General features: G+C 38.1%; 1 protein-coding gene across 1 annotated transcript in view; it reads left to right on the top strand.

Moving 5' to 3' along the window:
- The window catches only part of LOC126424568 (serine/threonine-protein kinase par-1-like), a 474,571-nt gene extending 449,180 nt beyond the window's left edge, over positions 1-25,391 (top strand). Inside the window, exon 13 of the mRNA XM_050087312.1 lies at positions 23,792-25,391. Within this exon, the coding sequence (XP_049943269.1) occupies positions 23,792-23,920 (129 nt within the window). The 3' untranslated portion in view covers positions 23,921-25,391. The remainder of the gene's footprint in view (positions 1-23,791) is intronic.
- Positions 25,392-26,467: the final 1,076 nt, after the last annotated feature.

The raw sequence follows: 26,467 nt of genomic DNA, 5'->3' as shown, positions 1-26,467 counted from the left end.
ACAGTAGAAGAAGAATGGGTAGCTCTGAGGGATGAAGTAATGAAGGCGGCAGAGGATCAAGTAGGTAAAAAGACAAGGGCTAGTAGAAATCCTTGGGTAACAGAATAAATATTGAATTTAATTGATGAAAGGAGAAAATATAAAAACGCAGTAAATGAACCAGGCAAAAAGGAATACAAACGTCTCAAAAATGAGATTGACAGGAAGTGCAAAATGGCTAAGCAGGCATGGCTAGGGGACAAATGTAAGGATGTAGAGGCTTATCTCACTAAGGGTAAGATAGATACTGCCTACAGGAAAATTAAAGAGACCTTTGGAGAAAAGAGAACCACTTGTATGAATATCAAGAGCTCAGATGGGAACCCAGTTCTAAGCAAAGAAGGGAAAGCAGAAAGGTGAAAGGAGTATATAGAGGGTCTATACAAGGGCGATGTACTTGAGGACAATATTATAGAAATGGAAGAGGATGTAGATGAAGATGAAATGGGAGATACGATACTGTGTGAAGAGTTTGACAGAGCACTGAAAGACCTGAGTCGAAACAAGGCCCCAGGAGTAGACAACATTCCATTGGAACTACTGTCGGCCTTGGGAGAGCCAGTCCTGACAAAACTCTACCATTTGGTGAGCATTATGTATGGGACAGGTGAAATACCCTCAGACTTCAAGAAGAATATAATAATTCCAATCCCAAAGAAAGTAGATGTTGACAGATGTGAAAATTACCGAACTATCAGTTTAATAAGTCACTGCTGCAAAATACTAATGAGAATTCTTTACAGACGAATGGAAAAACTGGTAGAAGCGGACCTCGGGGAAGATCAGTTTGGATTCCGTAGAAATGTTGGAACACGTGAGGCAATACTAACCTTACGACTTATCTTAGAAGAAAGATTAAGAAAAGGCAAACCTACGTTTCTAGCATTTGTAGACCTAGAGAAAGCTTTTGACAATGTTGACTGGAATACTCTCTTTCAAATTCTAAAGATGGCAGGGGTAAAATACAGGGAGTGAAAGGCTATTTACAATTTGTACAGAAACCAGATGGCAGTTATAAGAATCGAGGGGCATGAAAGGGAAGTAGTGATTGGGAAGGGAGTGAGACAGGGTTGTATCCTGTCCCCAATGTTATTCAATCTGTATATTGAGCAAGCAGTAAAGGAAACAAAAGAAAATATCGGAGTAGGTATTAAAATCCATGGAGAAGAAATAAAAACTTTGAGGTTCACTGATGACATTGTAATTCTGTCAGGGACAGCAAAGGACTTGGAAGAGCAGTTGAACGGAATGGACATTGTCTTGAAAGGAGGATATAAGATGAACATCAACAAAAGCAAAATGAGGATAATGGAATGTAGTGGAATTAAGTCGGGTAATGCTGCGGGAATTAGATTAGGAAATGAGACACTTAAAGTAGTAAAGGAGTTTTGCTATTTGGGGAGCAAAATAACTGATGATGGTCAAAGTAGAGAGGATATAAAATGTAGGCCCGCAATGGAAAGGAAAGCGTTTCTGAAGAAGAGAAATTTGTTAACATCGAGTATAGATTTAAGTGTAAGGAAGTCGTTTCTGAAAGTATTTGTACGGAGTGTAGCCATGTATGGAAGTGAAACATGGACGATAAATAGTTTGGACAAGAAGAGAATAGATGCTTTCGATGTGTGGTGCTACATTAGAATGCTGAAGATTAGATGGGTAGATCACATAACTAATGAGGAGGTATTGAACAGAATTGGGGAGAAGAGGAGTTTGTGGCACAACTTGACAAGAAGAAGGGACCAGTTGGTAGGACATGTTCTGAGGCATGAGGGGATCTCAAATTAAGCATTGGAGGGCAGCGTGGAGGGTAAAAATCGCAGAGGGAGACCAAGAGATGAATACATAAGCAGATTCAGAAGGATGTAGGTTGCAGTAAGTACTGGGAGATGAAGAAGCTTGCACAGGATAGAGTAGCATGGAGAGCTGCATCAAGCCAGTCTCAGGACTGAAGATAACAACATCAACAATGGAATTCACAGATGCAGTGCCAAAAGTAGAAATAATCTCTTTATAGACCATGTAACCTGTTCTAGTTTTCAGAATAGAGTTTAAATTATAGATGGTATGTGGAACTGGAGGCACCCAAATATTCAAAATGAAAATAAAATAGTACCATATTAGCCAATCCTCCTGTAATTTGGCAGGATACTAAGACTCGGGTCTATAGACTCTGATTAACATGGGTACCTTTCATGAGATTACATCACAAAGCCTGACATAAAAGCCTTGCTCAAGTTGATTGTAGATGTAAGGTGACCAGACATCATGTATTAGCCAGGATAGTCCCTTGTTTTGAGTATATGTCAAATTGCCACTTTTCTTTCATGGCAATCTCTTATCAGCATAAAACATCATTAACTATAGCTCTCAAAAATTCCAAATCTGTAGTTTTGCTTCAGTTTGATGAAAAATTTAAAGATACTAACAAGTGGCGAAGCAAAGCACTGCTTATATTATGGGTCTACAGCACATATACACACGAAACTGTGTGGAGACTTCGCTTGGAAAAGTACAGGTGCAAATGACAACTGAGCTGTGCCGGTATGCACTATCAACTAACAAATCATAATAACTTGTGTTTGACATACATGTTGTGAGAAGTAACAAAAACTGTAAACAGATATGCTCGAGTGCGAGTCAAAACAAAATTCATTACAGCTGTGACTGGTAGAATGACTCCCGTATCAAAAATTCTACAGGACTGTCTGGATGGAATAAATTCAGAGATACTATACAAGTATGTAACTTATGCATTATTTATTTGTTTGTTTGTTTCTTTGTTATTAGTTCTGAAATCTTTGTATTTATGATGAAACCATTTTGCACATTCTCTTTTGTCCTTTGGTCTAAATGTCCCATTTTCTTGTTTCAAAAATATGGTAGCCTTCTTTTAGACACTTTCTTGAAACAATCTTTTGGAACAACTGAGGCACTTGATTCAAAGCATGAGGTACAATACCTCAATCCAGATACTCAGTTTCTCACATGAGGCAGAATGTTCATTAATATGAATTAATTGAAAATCCGTAGGGCTACAATGATAATTTCCTGAATGCATTGCGTGACAAAATTGATTCCAGATTCGCACACTCTCAATTGAATGTTATTGTTTACTACATGAAACAATAAATCCTATGAAGCAAACTAAAGAATTATGGCATAAATAGCATCTCTCCTGCATGGGTGGAATCTTACTTGCACGCAGAAAGCAGAGAGCCTCCATAACAGACTGCATCTTGGGAATGAAAATAAACTCAGAATAGGGGAACATAGCATGGAGTTCCACAAGGATCAGTACTGGGTGCAGTCTTATTTCTAATGTAAATAAATGATCTTCCAGTGAAATTAAAGGGCAGTTCAAAAACTGTAATGTTTGGTGATGCCACAAGCATGCTAATCAAGGGTCCAAACTCAGCCCAAGCAGGCACAGTCCAGATCATACTTGAACATACCTACAAATGGTTCACCACTAATGGTTGAAGTATTAATTTCACATATACTCACAGCATGTGTTTTCAAACAAGCAATAATGACTTGTAGCACCAAAAGTACACTGAATGACTCAGTGACTTCTTACATAGTAGAACACAGTAATTGTCCTCAATGGTGAATGTTCATCAGAGATAGGGGTATCATCAGGAGTGGCCCAGCTAGATGTGAGAGGGCCGTTCTCATTCTCTATATACAAGGACTGAATGAAAAGTAATGCCTCCACCTTTGTTAATTGGGTTGGATGGGAATATTTTAATAAATCAAATGCAGAAATAATCCTTAGAATGTAATCTTCAATTACCAATATTCACTTTTCCACCTAATCACCAGCCAATTTTATACATTTCTGCAAACGATGAATAAATTTTCTGAAGCTGTCACAGAAGAAGTACATCCACGACCACAGTCTCACAGTCGTAATGACGTACCCACATTTTGTCCCGTGTCACAATTGAATGGAGAAAGGCGTCACCTTCATTCTCGTAACGCCAGAGGAGTTCCTGGCAAATTTAAAGTCTGTGCTCTTTCACTTCAGGAGTCACCATCCAGAGTACCTTCCGATAGCCAAGCAAAGCAATAATGTGACCCACACGTTCTTGTGAAATGCTGATTGTGCTTGCAGTTTCTCTCTATGTGATACAATGGTCATCCTGAATCAATCTGTCAACGTTTTGCTTGTGAAACTTGGTGGTTGCTCTCACAGTGTGTCCAACTCTTTGTTTGAGACGTAGGTCAGATGTTCCCGCCTTAACATTTTTAAACTTACTCGTCCAATGACACACAGTACTCACATCAACACAATCACCATAAATTGCTTTCATTCTATGATGAATCTCCTTTTGGGGTGACACCTTCTGCTGTCGAGAATTCAATGGCTGCACGTTGCTTAAATCACATTGACCGATCGTCTGCGCAGGGTTCCATACTATAGCAACACAACCATTCAATGCTAAGGCTTTCTGCCAACTGGAGCTGTAGAGAAGAGGCTACAGAACAAGCCAGTACCTGCTGCATACCAATGCTGCCAACTGTTGAAGAGTTACAAAGGTGGAGGCATTATTTTTCAGTCAACCCTCATACATAAATGATCTCGTGGACAGGACGAGCAGCAACCTGCAGCTGTTTGCTGCTGTGTTATGGGGAATGGGTTGGTGTCATCATTGTGACTTTAGAAGGATACAAGATGGCTTGGACAAAATGTTTATGTAGTGCAATGAATTGCAGCTTGCTCTAAATTTAGGAAAATGTAAGCTAATGCAGATCAGTAGGAAAAACAATCCCATAATGTTCAAATACAGCATTGGCAGTGTGCTGCTTGACAAAGTTACCCTATTAAATATCTAGGCATATTATTGTAAAGTGATTTGAGATTAATGAGCATGAAAGCGTTATAGTAGGGGAAACAAATGATCAATTTCCTTTCTTGGGAGAATTTTAGGAAAGTGTAGCTCATCTATAAAGGAACAAATAGAACACTCATGTGACACGTCAGTGAATATAACTGGAGTGCACACGCGCGCGCGCGCACACACACACACACACACACACACACACACACACACACACACACACACACACACACACACACACACACACGCCAGGTATTTCTGTTCCCAGAACACCATACAATTAAAGCTTAAATATTTTCGGCCAACAATCAGCTACACAGATGGCCTTATCATTAGCTAATTGTAAATCTAGCAGCATACAGCTAATGCTGAAGTTTGGGCATGTCAGTAGGTGGTTATCTGTTTGGACATTCCCAGTCACATAGTGGTTTTCCATTAAAGAAGCTGGATTTGGTTTCAGGTGGTTTTGGTGATGGTAATCCCCCAGTATTTCATTTGCTGCTACTTAATTTCTCCTCCATTTCCTTGAAGGTGCTCTCTTGGACAGCCATGGCCATGTCATTATCATATATAAACTGCCTGGCATTGGGATGCATTTGCTGGTCACTGGTATTTATGTTAAACAGATTGTATGAAGGGAAGAAGACTTCAAAGCAATTCAGAGGTGAGGCACTAAATTTCTTATCGGTAGGTTTGATCAACATGTATTAGAGAGACGCTTCGTGAACTCAGATGGTAATTCCTGGAGGGAAGATAACATTCTTTTCATGAAACATTATTGAGAAAATTTAAAGAACTGGCATTTGAAGCTAACCATAGATTGATTCTGTCGCCACTGATGTACATTTTATCACAAAGACGAGAGAAATTAGGGCTTGTACAGAAGTGTATATACAGTTTTTTTTCCCTCAGGGTGTTTGCAAGTGGAATGGGAAAGGAAATGAATTGGTGGTACAAGGTTCCCTCTGCCATGAACTGTACAGTAGCTTGCAGAGTAAGTATGTAAATGTAGATGAAGTTAAGTGGAGTCAACACATGGATGAAATGACTGAAAAGCTCAGTTCAGTGTGTTATGCTCTTGGAAGCAGCTCTCACTGTATTGACGTAAAGACAAGAGTGTTGGTTTATTTTGCCTTGTTGTCTTAAGGAAATGCCTCTTGGGGCAGTGCATCTTTAGTAAATAAAATCTTTGTTCAGTACAAGTGAGCAGTCTGTTTGTTTTCTTTGCAACATTCTCCATTACAACTTCCTGTAATAATACTGTACATACATGGAGAGTGAGTGAGTGAGTGAGTGAGTGAGTGAGTGAGTGAGTGATGATGAGGCAAGGGAGAGTGCCAGCACACAGTCAACTCTTCACAAATAGCACCAAGGGGGCTGCCAGTCTTAATGTCCTCATCCAACAGATAGATCACCATCAATAGTGTCACATGCCCTCTCTCCATGAAACACAATGCAGAAGTTCAGTATTGAAAACAGGACATCGGCACAAAGTCTGGTGATCACAAACCTTATGGCCACCACCTCTCCTCCCTTTGCTAGCCAAATACTGGTGGTAAGAATTTTTTCCACCACCAGGATTTGAACTGCCATACACCCTGTGGTTGAGTACCACCACTCAAGTACGCATTTGTCACTGCAGCCATAGAAGCAGATAGAAAGGAGCAGTAAGAATATTGTGTAAAGCTGATAACTGTACATCTTTCATAAACCTTTTTAAGGATCTCTGAGCACAGTTACTTCATACTGATTTTTGTTGGTGGTGATAAAAATCACTTTCACCTCAACTGCAATATACATAGTCACAATACAAGACACAAAAATAATTTTCATGTGGATTATGCCTCATAGTCCAGAGTTCAGAATGAAGGTATAAGCTTCCATAGTAAGATGTTCAACAAGTTCCCATCTCTAACACAGAGAAAGCAAATGGATATCCTACCAGTTCAAAAAAATTAAAAATATACCTCATTAGCCAGTCTTCCCACAAATTATATGAACACTAACTGACAGAAAGTCATTGAGTAAAACAGAAGTAATATGTGGCATTTTCCAAGGAAGTATTATAGGCCCTCTGCTGCTCTTGCTCTGCATAAATATTTAGATGCCAATTTGTACAGCCCTCTTAGATTTTTTGCAGATCATGCTGTCATTTACCATCTTTTAAAGTCATCAAATGATCAAATCAAATTGCGAAATGATTTAGAAAAGATATCTGTATGAGGCAAAAAGTGGCAAACGACTCTAAATAATAAAAAGTGTGAAGCTATCCACATGAGTTCTAAAAGGAATCTACTAAATTTTGGTTACACAATAAATCACAAAAATGTAAGGGCTGTAAATTCAAGTACATATTACAATTATGAATAACTTAAAATGGCTCGATCAGATAGACTATGTTGTTGGGGAAGCAAACCATATTCTGTGATTTAATCACAGAACACTTAGACAATGCAATAGGTCTGCTAAATAGACTGCTTCCACTCTGCTTGTCCACCCTCTTATGGAGTACTGCTGTGCAGTGTGGGATCCGTGTCACATCAGATTGTGTTATTGTGAAGCAGTGGAGAAAGGGCCACAGATATGATATGCAAACTGGTTGGCAGTCACTAAAACAATGGCATTTTTCAGCAGAATCTTCTCATGAAATTTCAGTCAGAACCTCAGAGTTTGAAAATATTTTGTTGGTGCCCAATTACTTAGGAAGAATTGACCATTGTAGTAAAATTGGAGAAACTAAAGCACACACAGAAGGATTTAAGAATCCATCTTTACCACAGAGAAATGGTAGAGAAATAGCTTGAAGGTAGTTCGATGAATCCTATTCCGGGCACTTATTTGAATTTCAGAGCAATCGGGTAGATGTAAATGTAGATGTGAAGTCAGGAATTGAAAACCCTGTTAGTCACATGAGAAGTACCAGTGTTTGTTGTACCCTTGTACGCTATTATCAACATGAAAAATATTTTCTATAAAATTTCTACTGTAATGAGATAAATGTTAAGCTAGTAATAGCAGGTGAACAGCTTGTATGTGGTAGAATTGACAGGCAGCAGTTTTCTTTTTTTTTCCAAAGCAAAAGCTTCCTTACTAATTTACTTGATTAAATTTAGGTGACATAAATGTGTATAGCATTAAGCAGTATAGCATAGTTTATTATTAATACAGTATACATAATTCAAGTTTCTATGATGTCCTTGTCTCATGACTCTACATCTACATCCCTATCCCTGATGGTTCTCCTTCTTGATGGGATCTACAGTGAGTGAATGAATACATGATCATTGAGCTGCAGTTTTATTTGGGCAGTTTTTATGTTTTTTTATGTTTTTAGTACTTCTACCATAAGTCAGTCCAGTTCAGTCATTATATGAGGCGGAATCCAATGAAAACTAAACACCCACCACAAAGGTACCATGGGTGGTTCCATTCAAAAGTATTAACCACACACATTAACATATTTATCCAACTGGGAGATGAGATGATCAATCCGTGTTCAGTAGAACGCAGTCGGCCACTGATGGGTCACCAACTGCCCCCACTCTTGCACCTCTTTGTCTGACTAAAAGTGACATCTACCCAACTACCCAGGATGCCCCATTGTGGCCAGTTACTGTGCCCCCACTGAGAGAATCTCTGCTCTTGTAGACCAACAGCTTCAACCTATTACCCAGAACCTATCCTCCTATATAAAAGATACCAACCATTTCCTCCACTGACTCTCCACAGTTCCTGTCCCTTTACCACACGGTGCCCTGCTCGTCACTATTGATGCCACCTCCCTGTACACTAACATTCCTAATGCCCATGGCCTTACTGCTGTCGAACACTACCTTTCCAGATGCCCTATGGATTCCAAACCAACAACCTCCTTCCTAGTCTCCATGACCAACTATATCCTCACCCAAAATTACTTCTCCTTTGAAGGCATTAACTACAAACAAATCCATGGTACGGCTATGCCACCCGCATGGCACCATCCTATGCTAACCTATTCATGGGACACATAGAGGAATCCTTCCTAAAAACCCAGAATCCTAAACCCCTCAACTGGTCCGGATTCATTGATGACATCTTTGTTATCTGGATTGAAGGTGAAGACACTTTATTCACATTCCTCCAGAACAACTTCTCCCCCATTGCCTGGTCCTACTCAACTCAACAAACCACCTTCCTAGATGTTGACCTCCGCCTCAGAGATGGCTACATCAGTACCTCCATCCATATCAAACCTACTAACCACCAGCAATATCTCCACTTCGACAGCTGCCACCCATTCCATACCAAGAAGTCCCATCCGTACAGCTTAGCCACCTGTGGTTGTCGCATCTGCAGTGACAAGCAGTCCTTCTCAAAATATACTGAGGGTCTCACTGAAGCCTTCACTAACTGTAATTATCCTCCCATCCTTGTGCAAAAACAAATCTCCTGTGCCTTATCTTTCCAGTCTCCCACCACCTCCCAAAGTCCCACAGTCCAGCCACAGAGGAGCATTCCCCACATAACTCAGTATCATCTGTGACTGGAGCAACTGAATTACATTCTCCAACAGGGTTTCGATTACCTCTCGGCGCATGCCCTGAGATGAGAAATGTCCTGCTCGCTATCCTTCCCACCCCTCCTACAGTGGTATTCCGCCGTCCACCGAACCTACACAATATACTCGTCCATCCTTACACAACCTGTGCTCCCAATCCCTTGCCTCATGGCTCATACTCCTGTAATAGACCTAGATGCAAGAGCTGTTCCATACATCCTCCTACCATCACCTACTCCAGTCCAGTCACTAACATCACCTATCCCATCAAAGGCAGGGCTACCTGTGAAACTATTCGTGTGATTTACAAGCTAAGCTGAAACCTCTGTGCTGCATTCTATGTAGGCATGACAACCAACAAGCTGTTTGTCCGCATGAACGGCCACTGACAGACTGTGGCCAAGAAACAAGTGGACCACCCTGTAGCTGAACACACTGCCAAACACGATATCCCTCATCTTAATGACTGCTTCACAGCCTGTGCCATATGGATCCTTCCCACCAACACCAGCTTTTCTGAATTGTGCAGGTGGGAACTTTCCCTGCAATACATCTGACGTTCCCGTAACCCTCCTGGCCTCAACCTTCGTTAGCCACTGTCCACACCCATCCAGCCCCCTCCCTGTTCCCATTTCAGCACTACACAGCCGTCATTTCACCGCCACACCCACTCTTTTAATTTCTTTTATTTCTCTCCTTTCCACTACTTACCCCCTCCCCCCTCCGCACCTTCTCTCCTGCCCTCCGCCTAAACTGCAACACTTGACTGTCCACCACTACCACCATACTATCCCTACCCCTCCCTGCCCCAGCCTCCTCCTTACCCCCACCCAGTCACCACTCCCATCATGCACTGGTGCTGCTAGGGGTCTCAGCTCTCTGAGACTGCAGAGAGAGAGAGAGAGAGAGAGAGAGAGAGAGAGAGAGAGAGTGTGTGTGTGTGTGTGTGTGTGTGTGTGTGTGTGTGTGTGTGAATCTTTTTATTGTGCCTATCGCGGTTCAGCATCTCCGCTATATCCTGAGTAGCAACTTTCCTTCTCTGGTATTGTGACATCTACTTGTCTTTTTTCAGATTGCCAGAGATGTGGAAATCACATAATTGAAAGATCTAGGCTGTATGGAGGATGTTGCAGCGTTCCTCAATCAAACTGAGGAACTTGATGAGCAGAGGTCCCCTGAAGTCAAAGGAGAAGGTCATCAAGACCTTGCTGGAGCTTGTGTTAACAGCTTTGGATTTCTTTGATGGGTCAGATGTGGGTTGTTTCCACTGTTGCATTTGCCATTTCGGACTCAAAATGATGGCACCACGTAAGATCACAATGACCCTCTACTTTGACTGCAGGGGCCCTCTGTTTGTCAAATTCCATGAGTATGAACCATAATCAATGAAGAAATGCTGCAGAAACAGTGATGCACTATAAAGTCAAAACCCAAAGGAATCCTGTCAGATGGAATCATCCTGTTGCATGACAATTCTTGTCCCCAGACTGCCAATTGAATGAAGGCTACACTTCAGCAATTTGGTTGGGAAAAACTTCAACATCCTCCATACAGCCCAGATAGTTCACCATGCAATTTTCACATCTTTATTAACCGGGAAAAAAAACATGTGGATGTCGGTTTCAGTCTGATGAGGAAGTTTAAGAGTGGGTGCAGTTGTGGATCCTTCAGCAACTGATCACATTGTATAAAACAGAAATTGATTGCGTCTTCCCCCAAGGGGTTAAATAACATGTATGATGATTACTTTTGAATGGAACCATCCATGGTCACACTGTGGTGGGTGTTCATTTTTCATTGACTGCCCTTTATATTGTAAACATGATTTGCTTTGTTCAGGACTGTTCCATATGCGAGCAACTCCCATTTGTATCATTATGCCCTGAACCAAAACCAAGCTTCTGCTCAGCTTAAATTAATGAAAGGTCAAATGTAATACAATGTAGTAGTGCTGTCATCATTATGATGTAGAAAGGAGAGAACACACAAAGAAACACTGCCCCTTCAACTACTCTTAGAAGATAGTTTGAAGAAAGATAAATCTACAGTTACAGCATTTTTTGATGTAGACATTTTGAAGTCAGAAGGGGAAAAATGTAGAAAACTAAAGGCTGTCTACCAATTCATGTGACACACTTTTATGGTGACAACACTGATTTCTTGAATTTTCAACTGATACTTACTGCCTCACACAGATGTTTTCTGCAGTACTACTGTACGGTGTTACACCCCGCATTTAAACACTGCAGTTTATTCCAGTATTGGTTTTACAGTATTTACTGTGACCAATTCAAATTTCACTGAATGGACAAATTATTTATCTACAACTAGACACATGCCTAGGTCCTTAAATGATGACTTACATTTCTTGTGCAGTGTTGCATTTTTCATTAAGAGAACATTTTGTTTCTTAGCTTCTGGTCAACTTGCAAGACAGTTTGAAAGCAATGTGCAAGATTCATAATTTGGTACTGCAGATTCTGCTTCTGGGCATACTGTAAGTCAATAATAACAGATTTGATTGGAATATTGTGATATTTGCAAATGGAGCAATTACTTGTAACTCAGGTTGCATTAAAATCTGCGTCACTTTTTTTTTTTTTTTTGCTATGTCTTATCAACACTTAGTTCATTAAGGTATATGGCCTTTTTTGAGCATTGACTGTGGAGGGGAACCTGTGTCATGAAGCAAAGGGAGAAAAGCAAGGTGCAAATAAAATAAATACAGTTTTTGAGAAACTGGATACATGTAACAGAAATGGAGAAGATGAGAGATTAAAGTGTTAATGGAAACAAGATTGAGGAAAAAGGATTGAAATTATAGGAACATTTGAAGACAATGGATGATGTGAGGGTGCCTAACCATAAGCAGTTTAGGATCACTATGCCCATATTTGTATGGATGCACTTGTTTATTTACATTGTTAGTCATCAGCAACATATCATCTGATCCAGTTACATTTTATGAGAGTATTTATGTAGTTAGCTCCACTTTATATGTTATATGAATGACACATATGTAACAAATATGCATGTTTTTATGCAGTGATTGCATAAAAGTCATGGAAAGGCACTGGATGTGATGTTAATCGGAAATCAGTCCTGGAAGTAGTAGTTGAAGCAAGAATGCTACGAGGTTTAGGAATCACTGATCCCCACATCATCCATTACTATTCACAACTGTTCTTTTGTAGTCGGCGCTGGGTTCACCAAGTGTACACACATCCCATAAATTCTCAACTGGGTTAAGATAGTGTGATCTGGGAGACCAAACTGTGGTCGAGAATTAACTGGAGAATTAATCAAATCACCTCTGTGCAATTGAACAGCAGTGATTTGTTCCATTGTTCTGTTGAAATGCCATATCTCCATTGCTGTGCTCTTAATGCCAGAAAGGGATGCAGAGGGTTAGCAATAATGTCCACATATTGTGCATCTGTCATTCTTTCCTGCAGCCAGACACTGGGGCCTAACGTGAACAGAGCCCAGACCGTAGTAGGAGCAACTTCTACCTGCACACAACCTTGCTGACACAAATGATCTGCAGTGGTTAGACACTGGACTCGCATTCGGGAGGACGACAGTTCAATCCTGCGTCCGGCCATCCTGATTTAGGTTTTCCGTGATTTCCCTAAATTGTTCCAGGCAAATGCCGGGATGGTTCCTTTGAAAGGGCACGGCCAACTTACTTCCCCGTCCTTCCCTAATCCAATGAGACCGATGACCTCGCTGTCTGGTCTCCTTCCCCAAACAACCCAACCCAACCCAACAAATGATCGAAAGATTCATAGGGGGTATGAGATATTTCCATGTGGCTGTCAGCTTGATACAACTGATACCAAGGGTCAAATACATGGTCTGATTCCATTCATCAGCTTTGACCGGTGATGTCCTGTGCAAAGGATGTAAGGGGCCTGTTATTAAATATCATCTATGTTTGTCTTAGTAAATGGGGTAAAATAATCTGTTTATACCAAATATGTCATCATTTACAAGGGTGTGCTTAGGCAGGAACCTGAGAGTACAGTTTAAAATGTTGCTAGAGAAATGAGTAGCAATCATATTTATAATTTTGGTTCTTATAAATATTTGCCTGTTTTTTCCTGAATGTGACATTGTGGAGGTGCAGTGTATTTGAAACGCATTGTTTCTGTAGGGGGTACATTGTTGTTAGCAGTGGCAGATTTTTGTGGTAAATGTTTGTGCATGTTGTTTGGTTTGTAGTAGTGGTTCAGTTGAATGGGATTGAGTCTCTGGTTTGGTTTTGGTTTCTGAACTCTTAGTTCTCAGTTTTAGTTTGTTGTTTTATATGCTGCATGTTGAGTGTTTTATGGAGTTTTGCTTTGGAGTTGTATTTGAATATCTTATTGCTTGCAGTATGCTTTTTTCGTGTGCATGCGTGTAAGGGGGGGGGGGGGGGGGGGCAGCCTTGATTCATTTGAGGGAGGTTTCCATGAGTGATAAGTATGCTTTAATAGCTCAAGTGAAATTTGCAGTACTGATTTTTTGGTTTTATTAGGTGGGATGGTCTGGTGTTGCTCTCTTCATTTAGGCTAGGTAGGTCAAGTGAAATTTGAGATAAGAATTATTATTCTATTTTTCTGGGTGGAAGGGTGGGCTGTGGTGGTATCATTATCTTTATTTGAGCTATATTGATTAAGTGAATAGTTGATTACAATTGTGTGTTTTTTGTATTTTTTTTATTTGGAGTAATTTGTTAGTGTTCTTTTTGATTATGTGGTTGTCTTGAATTGACGTTAGTGTTATGTCATATTTTTAGTTTGTTACCACCCAAAACAGCCTAATTCTTATGGTTGACCCTTTAATTTCATTTGATTATGTGACTGAAATACTTTGCACTTTTCTTATGTTTGCTTGTGGCAGTAATAGTTTATCTTGTGGTTGCCACCTTTGAGCATCTAAATGGTTTTCTTAGTAACTTATGTGAGCTGCACTGTTTATTCCAAGTATGACATCACAGGTCAAAGCAGACAGGTGGAATCAAAAGTGCACTAATATTGATATAGATTCATCAGACAGCTACATGCTGCCACATTTATATCGTCTAGTGATTATGTTTGTGGATCAGAGCCAGCGGCTGATCTGTATGTTGAGGTGTCAGCAACGGGACATGAGTCAGCCGTTGGCTGCCAAAGCCTAAACAGTGAATTTGCCTCCACTCGGTCCTGGTAGAAATGGGTCGCTGATATCTCACGTTCAAATAGGCAGTGGTCTGGCCCACAGAAGACTGTCGACTGTGCAGTATGTCACTGTAGTAGGTTCGTGTCTGCCATTTGTCACATACTCATCCTCACCCTGTGTGCCAATTTACATGTATGGAAACATTGTCTATGATGTTGAAGATTCATACTAGACACTTGTTCTTGAAAACCCAAATTACTGTCTGCTCTTCAATATGCTGTCTATGAGTATTGCAAAGATTATTGTCATACATTTGAAGTTAGTAAATTTGCAATGTGCCACTACACACTGGTCTGCAGCAGAGAGCTCAGATTGTGCATGATGCCATAAAGTGCATCTTGCTGCAACATTCAGGAATTTAGGCATTATATGTAACATGTGCAATCACCCTTTTCATGACTTTTGCTATACATAGGTGTGCTGACTGTGTAAAGATTCTTGCACAGTGAAGGATCAGGTGATATGTTGGTGAAGACACGATAAAAAGAACTAAATTCTGTCCAAACAGGCGTTGAAGGCCCAATGGTACCAACCTGCCACCATGTCATCCTCAGCCCACAGGCGACACCCATTGCAAATATGGAGGGGCATGTGGCCAGCACACCACTCTCCCAACCATTCTCAGTTTTTGTAACCAGAACCACTATTTCCCAATCTTGCAGCTCCTCAATTGGTCTCACAGGACTGAATGCACACCACTTGCCAACAGTGCTTGGCAGACTGGACAGTCACCTGTCCAAGTGCTAGCCAAGCCCAACAGCATTTAACTTTGATAATCTGACAGGAAATGGAGTTACCACTGTGACAAGCTGTTAGCCTGCTGATGACAAGGAGAATGTTTTAAAAAAAGCTGTCTTAAGACAGCCTAATCTAATCTATTAGAACTATACTGATACAATTAAAATAACGGTAGTAGTAGTAGTAATAATAATAATGATAAACCCCGAGGAGGCCCGGGAAAAGAATAGGCCTCCGGTATGTTCTGTCAGTCGTAAAAGGCGACGAAAAGAACAAACCACTAATAGGGCTAACTCCCCTTTTAGTGTGATTGCTTGGTTCAGGACAGAACTAAAGAAGCCTCGGACAAGTGCTGTCATGGTCGGGGACGACGCTTGAACCCTATTCCCACCCACAATGGTAATGACACTGCTAGCCAACTGGAAAATGATTTAAATCCAAATAGAGGTGTTTTGCAGGATATGCTTCCTGCAACCACCCTAGAAGGAAAACAAAGACAGAGGATGAGATGGTCAGATGAAGTTAATCGACACCTCATGTTCTGTTATTACCAAGCAACGAACCTAGGAACCAACACAACTGGATACAGATCACAAGTATACACAACATTTATTACCAGATACCCAGAATTAAAATTTTTAACAGAACAACAACTAGCTGATCAGATCTGTGTAATAATCAAAAATAACAGGATACCCCAGTCAGAATTAGAAAATATCAAACAACAAGTACAACAAATACTGGAACAAAATAAAGTGCAATCAGAAGAAGAAGAAAATACAGTAATGGACTCAAACATCCCAGAGCAAACAAACAAAGAACAACACGCATCAATTAAACAATCAGAAGAAAACAAAATCTTAAGACAGCCACCAGAACAAGCACAAATAGAACACGAAGTGACACACATATTAGATATAGAAGAGAAATTTCAGCTGACATATATAGAATACAAAGACACAAATACAGACATTAGACCATTCTTGCATAGACTGCCAAATAACCAACAAGTCGAAACAACAATAAAAACTATCAACACAATCCTACACAACAAAATTAATGAAAACACAACTATGGAAGAGTTACAACTACTGGTTTATATAGGAGCACTCACTACGCTAAATATACACACTAGGCAGAGATCAGAACCAACCAACACGCAGAAGAAACCCACAAAACCAGCATGGCAACACAGGCTACAGATCAGAATAGAAAATCTGAGTAAAGACATCGGACAGCTAACACAATTTGTAAGAAATGAAGTGTCAGAAAAAAAAACAAAAAAGGTTAGGTAAAATCTCACAAGAAGAAGCGATAGAGCAATTAGATGAAAAGAAGCAGAAATTACAAGCATTGGCCAAATGACTTAGAAGATACAAAAAAAGTGAAAATAGAAGGAAACAAAACCAAACATTCAGCACAAACCAAAAGAAATTTTACCAGACAATAGATAACACACACATTAAAATAGACAATCCACCAAGCATAACAGACACGGAACACTTCTGGAGCAACATATGGTCAAACCCGGTACAACATAACAGGCATGCACGGTGGATACAAGCAGAAACAGACACATACAAGATGATACCGCAGATGCCTGAAGTGATAATTTTGCAACATGAAGTCACCCTAGCAATTAATTCTACTCACAATTGGAAAGCCCCTGGAAAAGATAAAATAGCAAATTTCTGGCTAAAGAAGTTCACCTCAACACATTCACATCTAACTAAATTATTTAACAGTTACATTACAGACACATACACATTCCCTGATACACTTACACATGGAATAACTTATCTGAAACCTAAAGATCAAGCAGACACAGCAAACCGAGCTAAATATTGCCCCATAACATGCCTACCAACAATATACAAAATATTAACTTCAGTCATTACACAGAAATTAATAACACATACAACACAGAACAAAATTATAAATGAAGAACAAAAGGCTGTTGCAAAGGAGCACAAGGATGTAAAGAGCAACTGATAATAGATGCAGAGGTGACATATCAAGCTAAAACTAAACAAAGGTCAGTACGCTACGCATACATTAATTACCAAAAAGCTTTTGATAGTGTACCCCATTCATGATTACTACAAATATTGGAAATATACAAAGTAGATCCTAAATTGATACAGTTCCTAAACATAGTAATGAAAAATTGGAAAACCACACTTAATATACAAACAAATTCAAATAATATCACATCACAGCCAATACAGATTAAGCGTGGAATATACCAAGGAGACTCATTAAGTCCTTTCTGGTTCTGTCTTGCTCTGAACCCACTATCCAACATGCTAAATAATACAAATTATGGATACAATATTACAGGAACATACCAACACAAAATCACACATTTGCTATACATGGATGATCTAAAACTACTGGCAGCAACAAATCAATAACTCAACCAATTACTAAAGATAACAGAAGTATTCAGCAATGATATAAATATGGCTTTTGGAACAGATAAATGTAAGAAAAATAGCATAGTCAGGGGAAAACACACTAAACAAGAAGATTACATATTGGATAACCACAGCGACTGCATAGAAGTTATGGAAAAAACAGATGCCGATAAATATCTAGGATAAGACAAAAAATAGGAATAGACAATACAAATATTAAAGAAGAACTAAAAGAAAAATATAGACAAAGACTAACAAAAATACTGAAAACAGAATTGACAGCAAGAGACAAGACAAAAGCTATAAATACTTAAGCTATACCAATATTGACCTACTCATTTGGAGTAGTGAAATGGAGTAACACAGACCTAGAAGCACTCAATACACTTACACGATCACAATGCCACAAATATAGAATACATCACATACATTCAGCAACAGAAAGATTCACATTAAGCAGAAAGGAAGGAGGAAGGGGATTTATCGACATAAAAAACATACATTATGGACAGGTAGACAATTTAAGAAAGTTCTTTCTGGAATGAGCAGAAACTAGCAAAATACACAAAGCAATCACTCATATAAATACATCGGCTACACCACTGCAATTTCATAACCACTTCTACAACCCTTTAGATCACATAACATGAACAGATACGAAGAAGGTAAATTGGAAAAAGAAAACACTACATGGCAAGCACCTGTATCATCTAACACAGCCACACATCGATCAAGACGCATCCAACACATGGCTAAGAAAAGGCAATATATACAGTGAGATGGAAGGATTCATGATTGCAATACAGGATCAAACAATAAACACCAGATATTACAGCAAGCATATTATTAAAGATCCCAATACCACAACAGATAAATGCAGACTTTGCAAACAACAAATAGAAACAGTAGATCACATCACAAGTGGATGTACAATACTAGCAAATACAGAATACCCCAGAAGACATGACAATGTAGCAAAAATAATACATCAACAGCTTGCCTTACAACATAAACTTATAAAACAACACGTTCCCACATACAAGTATGCACCACAAAATGTACTGGAGAATGATGAATACAAATTATACTGGAACAGAACCATTATAACAGATAAAACAACACCACATAACAAACCTGACATCATACTCACCAATAAAAAGACGAAATTAACACAACTAATTGAAATATCCATACCCAATACAACAAATATACAAAAGGAAACAGGAGAAAAAATTGAAAAGTACATCCAACTGGCTGAGGAAGTCAAGGACATGTGGCATCAGGATAAAGTTGACATTATACCAATATACTATCAACTACAGGAGTCATACCACACAATATCCACCAGTACATCAATGCAATACAGCTACATCCAAACTTATATATACAACTACAGAAACCCGTAATTATTGATACATGTTCAATAACCCGAAAGTTCCTAAATGCAGTATAACATATACCGTACAGTTAAAAGGAAGTCACGCTTGATCAAGGTCCGCGTCACTTTCCATTTTTGACCAGACATAACGTCTGAGAAAAGAAAGAAAGAAAGAATAATAGTAATAATAATAAAAATAATAATAATAATGATAATGAGATTAAGCGTGTAATATACCAAGGAGACTCATTAAGTCCTTTCTGGTTCTGTCTTGCTCTGAACCCACTATCCAACATGCTAAATAATACAAATTATGGATATAATATTACTGGAACATACCCACACAAAATCACACATTTGCTATACATGGATGATCTAAAACTACTGGCAGCAACCAATCAACAACTCAACCAATTACTAAAGATAACAGAAGTATTCAGCAATGATATAAATATGGCTTTTGGAACAGACAAATGTAAGAAAAATAGCATAGTCAAGGGAAAACACACTAAACAAGAAGATTACATATTGAATAACCACAGTGACTCCATAGAAGCGATGGAAAAACAGATGCCTATAAATATCTAGGATACAGACAAAAAATAGGAATAGATAATACAAATATTAAAGAAGAACTAAAAGAAAAATATAGACAAAGGCTAACAAAAATACTGAAAACAGAATTGACAGCAAGAAACAAGACAAAAGCTATAAATACTTATGCTATACCAATATTGACCTACTCATTTGGAGTAGTGAAATGGAGTAACACAGACCTAGAAGCACTCAATACACTTACACGATCACAATGCCACAAATATAGAATACATCACATACATTCAGCAACAGAAAGATTCACATTAAGCAGAAAGGAAGGAGGAAGGGGATTCATCGACATAAAAAACCTACATTATGGACAGGTAGACAATTTAAGAAAATTCTTTCTAGAACGAGCAGAAACTAGCAAAATACACAAAGCAATCACTCATATAAATACATCGGCTACACCACTGCAATTTCATAACCACTTCTACAACCCTTTAGATCACGTAACATCAACAGATACGAAGAAAGTAAATTGGAAAAAGAAAACACTACATGGCAAGCACCTGTATCATCTAGCACAGCCACACATCGATCAAGACGCATCCAACACATGGCTAAGAATAGGCAATATATACAGTGAGACAGAAGGATTCATGATTGCAATACAGGATCAAACAATAAACACCAGATATTACAGCAAGCATATTATTAAAGATCCCAATACCACAACAGATAAATGCAGACTTTGCAAACAACAAATAGAAACAGTAGATCACATCACAAGTGGATGTACAATACTAGCAAATACAGAATACCCCAGAAGACATGACAATGTAGCAAAAATAATACATCAACAGCTTGCATTACAACATAAACTTGTAAAACAACACGTTCCCACATACAAGTATGCACCACAAAATGTACTGGAGAATGATGAATACAAATTATACTGGAACAGAACCATTACAACAGATAAAACAACACCACATAACAAACCTGACATCATACTCACCAATAAAAAGAAGAAATTAACACAACTAATCGAAATATCCATACCCAATACAACAAATATACAATAGAAAACAGGAGAAAAAATTGAAAAATACATCCAACTGGCTGAGGAAGTCAAGGACATGTGGCATCAGAATAAAGTTGACATTATACCAATTATACTATCAACTACAGGAGTCATACCACACAATATCCGCCAGTACATCAATACAATACAGCTACATCCAAGCTTATATATACAATTACAGAAATCCGTAATTTTTGATACATGTTCAATAACCCGAAAGTTCCTAAATGCAATATAACATATACCGTACAGTTAAAAGGAAGTGATGCTTGATCAAGGTCCGCGTCACGTCCCATTTTAACCAGACTTAACGTCTGAGAAAGTAAAGAAATGATAATGATAATACTTTGCAAAATTCAGTGACTGCCAGTGATCTAGTTTGTGTGAATACTTCTCAATGCATTGTGAGGAAAATGTGAGATAGAGATTACAACAGTTTGTAATTTCAAGCCAATATTATAAGACTTTTTTTCCCTCTCTCTACAGAGTACAATAAATGAAATGTAACTGGACATTGCTGATACTTTTCCCCATTTTATTAGTGATCTTGCCTGATAAGCACATAAAATTAACACAAGTTCCATAATACACCACCATACATCACTACACAACACCAATGCTTTAATAATGTGTCTGACACAAAATGCACTTCCTCCAACAGGACAACAACAACTTACTCTAAACTATGGTACATGCCAAAGATATAAATCATGTTGCAAAAAAAGCAGCACATTCTTATTGCATCATAGCTTTTGCTTGCAACCTCATCTGCGTGGGCCTTGAACCCACAAGAATTTTGAAAAATCCTGAAGCTTATTATCAGTGAGAAAAATGGATATTAAAAATTGAAGATTAAGCTGTCAAAAGAGTGAAAGTGATTTTTACTGCCAACTCGACAACCTTATCAACGATAGTAGTTACATCAATTCAAGAATGAACTCAAGAATGTCTCTGGATAACGACATTAAAATGTTAATATTATTATTATTATTATTATTATTATTATTATTATGATAAAAAGTTCCAAAATACTTCTTTTATTGACTCTGTCATTTCTATCTTGATTTATTTAGTTTAGTTTTATAAAACTTCTTCTGTCCCAATTTTTTTTTCCCACGTAATGAAATGATCCTTACATTAAACTGAGTTCATGCACATCAAGAAATAAATTTGATTATGGCAAAATTTTCACAGAAAAGCATCTAAAGATTCCTAAGACAGTTCCCCTGTATCTCGTAAGGATTTCTGTTCCCCTGGATTGAGCCAGATAAAGGAAACTCTCTCTATGCGTATATAACTCATATTTTAGGTGGTGCATCAAGATTAACATATACCAGATTTTAAGTTAGACATCTGGAAATACAACTATGAAAACCACATGCAGTTTCATGTAGTAACTTTTGCATGTAGACTGGTTTGATGTAGCTGCTCTATCCTGTGCAAGCGTTTTCGCCTCTTAGTAACTGCTGCAACCTACATCCTTCTGAATCAGCTTACTGTATTCATCTCTTGGTCTCCCTCTATGATTTTTACCCCCCATGTTCCCCAACAACGCTAAACTGGTGATCCCTTCATGTTTCGGAATGTGTCCTATCAACCAATCCCTTCTTCTAGTCAAGTTGTGCCACAAAGTCCTTATCTTCTCAGTTTTATTCATCACTTCCTTGTTAGTTGCATGATCTGTGCATCTAATCTTCAGCATTCTTCTGTAGAATTGTATTTCAAAAGCTCCTATTCTCTTCTTGTCTACACTATTTATCATCCACACCTCATTTCGATATGTGGCTACACTCCATACAAATACTTTGAGAAAAGACTTTATGACACTTAAATCTTCACTCAATGTTAACAAATTTCTCTTCTTCAGAAAAGCTTTTCTTGCCATTGCCAGTCTAGATTTTATATCCTCTCTACTTCAGCCATCATCAATTATTTTGCTGTCCAATTAGGAAAACTCATATATTACTTTCAGTGTCTCATTTCCTAATCTAATTCCCTCAGCATAATTTGATTTAATTCAACTACATTCGATTACCTTCGTTTTGCTTTTGTTGATTCTCATCTTACATCCTATCTCCAATACACTGTCCATTCCATTCAAATGCTCAACTTCTCATCTTCATCTATGTCCTCGTCCATTTCTGTAATACTACTCTCAAGTTCATCTCCCTTGGACAGACCCTCAATATACTATTTCCACCTTTCAGCTTTCCCTTTTTTGCTTAGGACTGGTTTTCCATCAGCTCTTGATATTCGTGCAGGTGGTTCTCTTTTCTCCAATGGTTTCTTTAATTGTCTTGTAGGCACTGTCTGTCTTTCTCCTAGTGGTATATGCTTCTAAATTCTTGCAAATCTTTGCATGACGCATGTTCAAATATATGGACAGACAGACAAAAAATGTTATAAAAATAATTTGTGTTGGCTTCTGTTGCTGCTATAAAGACCCCTTATATTAAGTTTTCTTAAATACCTCCTACTTACAGACATCAGCCAGTTACAATTTTGTTATACGTATAGATTCTTTTTGTTATTTTGTAAACATTTCAATAATCGGTAATGCTTATGATGATGATGATGATGATGATGATAAAATGGCGATAACTGAAAAATTTTGGATAAATTAACTATTTAAAAACAGACATATTTCACCAAATACGAGTTCAGGTGTGATCTAAACAAATATTTCACTTTGATACATGTGTATACTTGGTTTAGATTTCGTTTAAATTTTTAAACAAACATTTAAAAATAAACTGTATATGATGTTTTATTGGATCACGATGTGTTAAGCAAGTGTATTTGTTTTTTACTAAATAGCAAGAGTGCACCATTGATTGGCTTCATTAAAACAATCACAGTGGTCAAAAACCAGTTATGTCAATCAAATAAAGATTTTCTAGGATTAACTGAGGCTGGTTTTGGTCACACTCAAAAGTTTTTTGCCCTCAGTTTAAACATCAGTTCTTTCAGCTTCTCATCACAATGATGTCAGTGGTTTGTTTTTGTCATTTACAGCCTCCTCCGCTGTCACTGAGTCCTGCACCTGGCTCCTACCTGCCGGGAGGCCTGCCTTGGCAACCACTGGGACCATCGGTCTGTGACAGTCCCATCCTTGAACTCACGGAGCACATGGAATCTGTCTGAAGGCAGTGGTGCAGAATGTTCGAAGGCTACATTTTACTTCAGCCCCCTGTGGGCTTCTGCCATTACGGGCCCAGTATTTGATTGCTTGAGAATGATTTATACTTCGAAACAGATTAAATTTTAAGAGTAAGGTGTACCTGTCGGCAGTCCTTGAACCTGAATATGATGCTCATTTTGCGCTACATGTTGGCCTGTTAAACTTCAGCTCAATCAGGAATCCAATTTTTTTCTTTGGAAATGTGGTACACTACTTATAATCTACATCGAGTCACAGGTACTGACAGACCAAAATTCGGCCCGTAGGCATGTAACATATTTTGGTGTAATATAATTTTAAAAATTTACAGTTTTGCAAAGGTATGTGACCTTTTCTTTTGTGTAAAACTGGAACATATAAATTGTGATCACTACCTTTTTAGTTTTAAATAATCCAAAATACTCCACAGAAATTTAGAAGAGACAAAAAATGTTTGTACACAAATCATACAGCTACTGGCTAAAATTTTGTACCATTCTTGGGATGTGGGAAAGGTAATGAGTAAAGGTCTCAAAATTCTGAGGATTGATGGATGTGACTGAACTGCAAATATGTGCTTTTTTTGTCCAAAGACATGTAGGGTTGTGTTGGAGATAAACTAGACTTGATTGAAGAAGTTGATTACAATAGGAGAAAGCCATTTTATATGAGATGGTGTGAAAAATTTATAGGGCTTCATGATTGCTCAACATAATGTAGGAGATGAAGTGGTACTTGTGAAATGTGTAACTGCAACTATTGTAGTGAGCAGAATTTGAATACTAGTCATATGTGTGTCATTGTTGGTGTTGTTGTTAGTGAAAGTAGATGCAATGGCTCCAGATTTCTGTGGCACTTGTGCTCCAAGACAAGACTGTTTCACTTTCATGATTCATGTGAAGGGATGTACTTAATTTTGTGGTGCATATTTCAGTTTAATGTTTTAAGTATTCAAATTGCAATCAGTTTATATTTCATCATTTGTAGTTAGTCTCTTTTTATTCTTCAAAGAGAAAGGAACATGAAATGGCAACAAAGCCACACAAAATGTACGGCCTCCAAAGTTAATCAACAATGTGAATTGCCTAGGTTGAGAGTTCCTAAGTTTTGATAATGCCTCTAGAATTCTAGTCTGTAACATAACATTATTATGATATCTGGAGTGATGATTTTTCATTATTTTGACTGTAATTTGTTCATATATACATGTGTGCTCTGATGAAACAAGTGTAAATAATGCTGCAAAAATCTGAAGGAATTGTTGTTTTGTGCTATGATAACTGTGCATGGTTTGTGTTAAAGCGGGACATTTACAAACTGTAAATAAAAAATTCAGTTTCATCAGTTTGATCATCTTCAGGCAACATGTGTGGAACATTACAAACATTTTTCACAATTGAAGGCAATGTTGTTGCATCAAATTTGTATGAAGTAATCCATACTGTCTTTCCTAGCCTGCGGACATTGCAACAGTGTTTTTAAATTTGTATGGCAAGTGGCCAGTGGCAGCTTTCTGGTGCTGGCACCTCTGCACACTGGCTTCGTAGTGCTTCCACATTTTGGATATTAAAAAATAGTGGTGCAGAGATGAAATGTAAGTTTCTCTCTTTTACGAAGTGTATCTGCGGTAAAGTGTGAATGAGAGATATTTAAAAAAAAAAAACAGTTTTTGCCATTTTACACACATTTCTTTATGGCCGACTATGAGAAAAATACAGCAAGTTTGAGAATTTATTTCAAAACTTTTACTGAACTGATCAATTTATTTTCAGCCCTGAGGTGAGATCCAATTCCTTCATTGCTCTAATATTTCAACTTCATACGTTTCATTCATTTTTTGAGAGAGCATGAGGCTCAACCATCACAGTCTGGATGATGTCCTTTAATCGTTCCATATAGCAAGTAGGCATAGTGTATAGTAAAAACTCAGAATTTATTACAACCAAAGTTAGAAATGTTAAAAGTGTAATATTCTGTTATGAAGGTCCTGCTGCTTCACACAAATAGCTTACACAGTTGACCCCACCCTAAATTCTGTCTGATATGTAATATATTTGTCTCAGAGAGAACAGTTCTCAAACTTTGATTTGTCATGCAAGAGAGAGAAATTTATAACAAAATCAAGTTGACTTTCCTTTGAAAAATGAAACATTTTGAATAATTTTATATGCATTACTGTAACCAAATGACAAATGATTGCATATCATTTATAGTTATAATAATTTATTACACAGGACACAAGTCAAATTTATAATGAGACATAATTACTTTTTAAACAAAGATCAGAATGAAAATATTCCACCTGAGATTTTCCATTGTTTAAATAGAATTAAAAATCTTACATTATTATAAGTATCAATGCAGCATCATTTATATTTATAACAGTCCACAATTAAATGTAAAATTTTCTTGTTCAAACTGAAATTCTGTTCTCTATCAATGATGGTACAGTAGCACTTCTCCATCAAAAGGTTGCAGAGCAATCTCGTTTTAGAGAACCAAGCTGGCTGTTAAATATCCTTCAGCATTTT

This window comes from Schistocerca serialis, chromosome 10 (assembly GCF_023864345.2).
Source record: "Schistocerca serialis cubense isolate TAMUIC-IGC-003099 chromosome 10, iqSchSeri2.2, whole genome shotgun sequence".
Lineage (NCBI taxonomy): Eukaryota > Metazoa > Arthropoda > Insecta > Orthoptera > Acrididae > Schistocerca > Schistocerca serialis.
The sequence above is the reverse complement of the archived record's forward strand: the minus strand, read 5'-3'. Positions and strand labels throughout refer to the sequence as shown.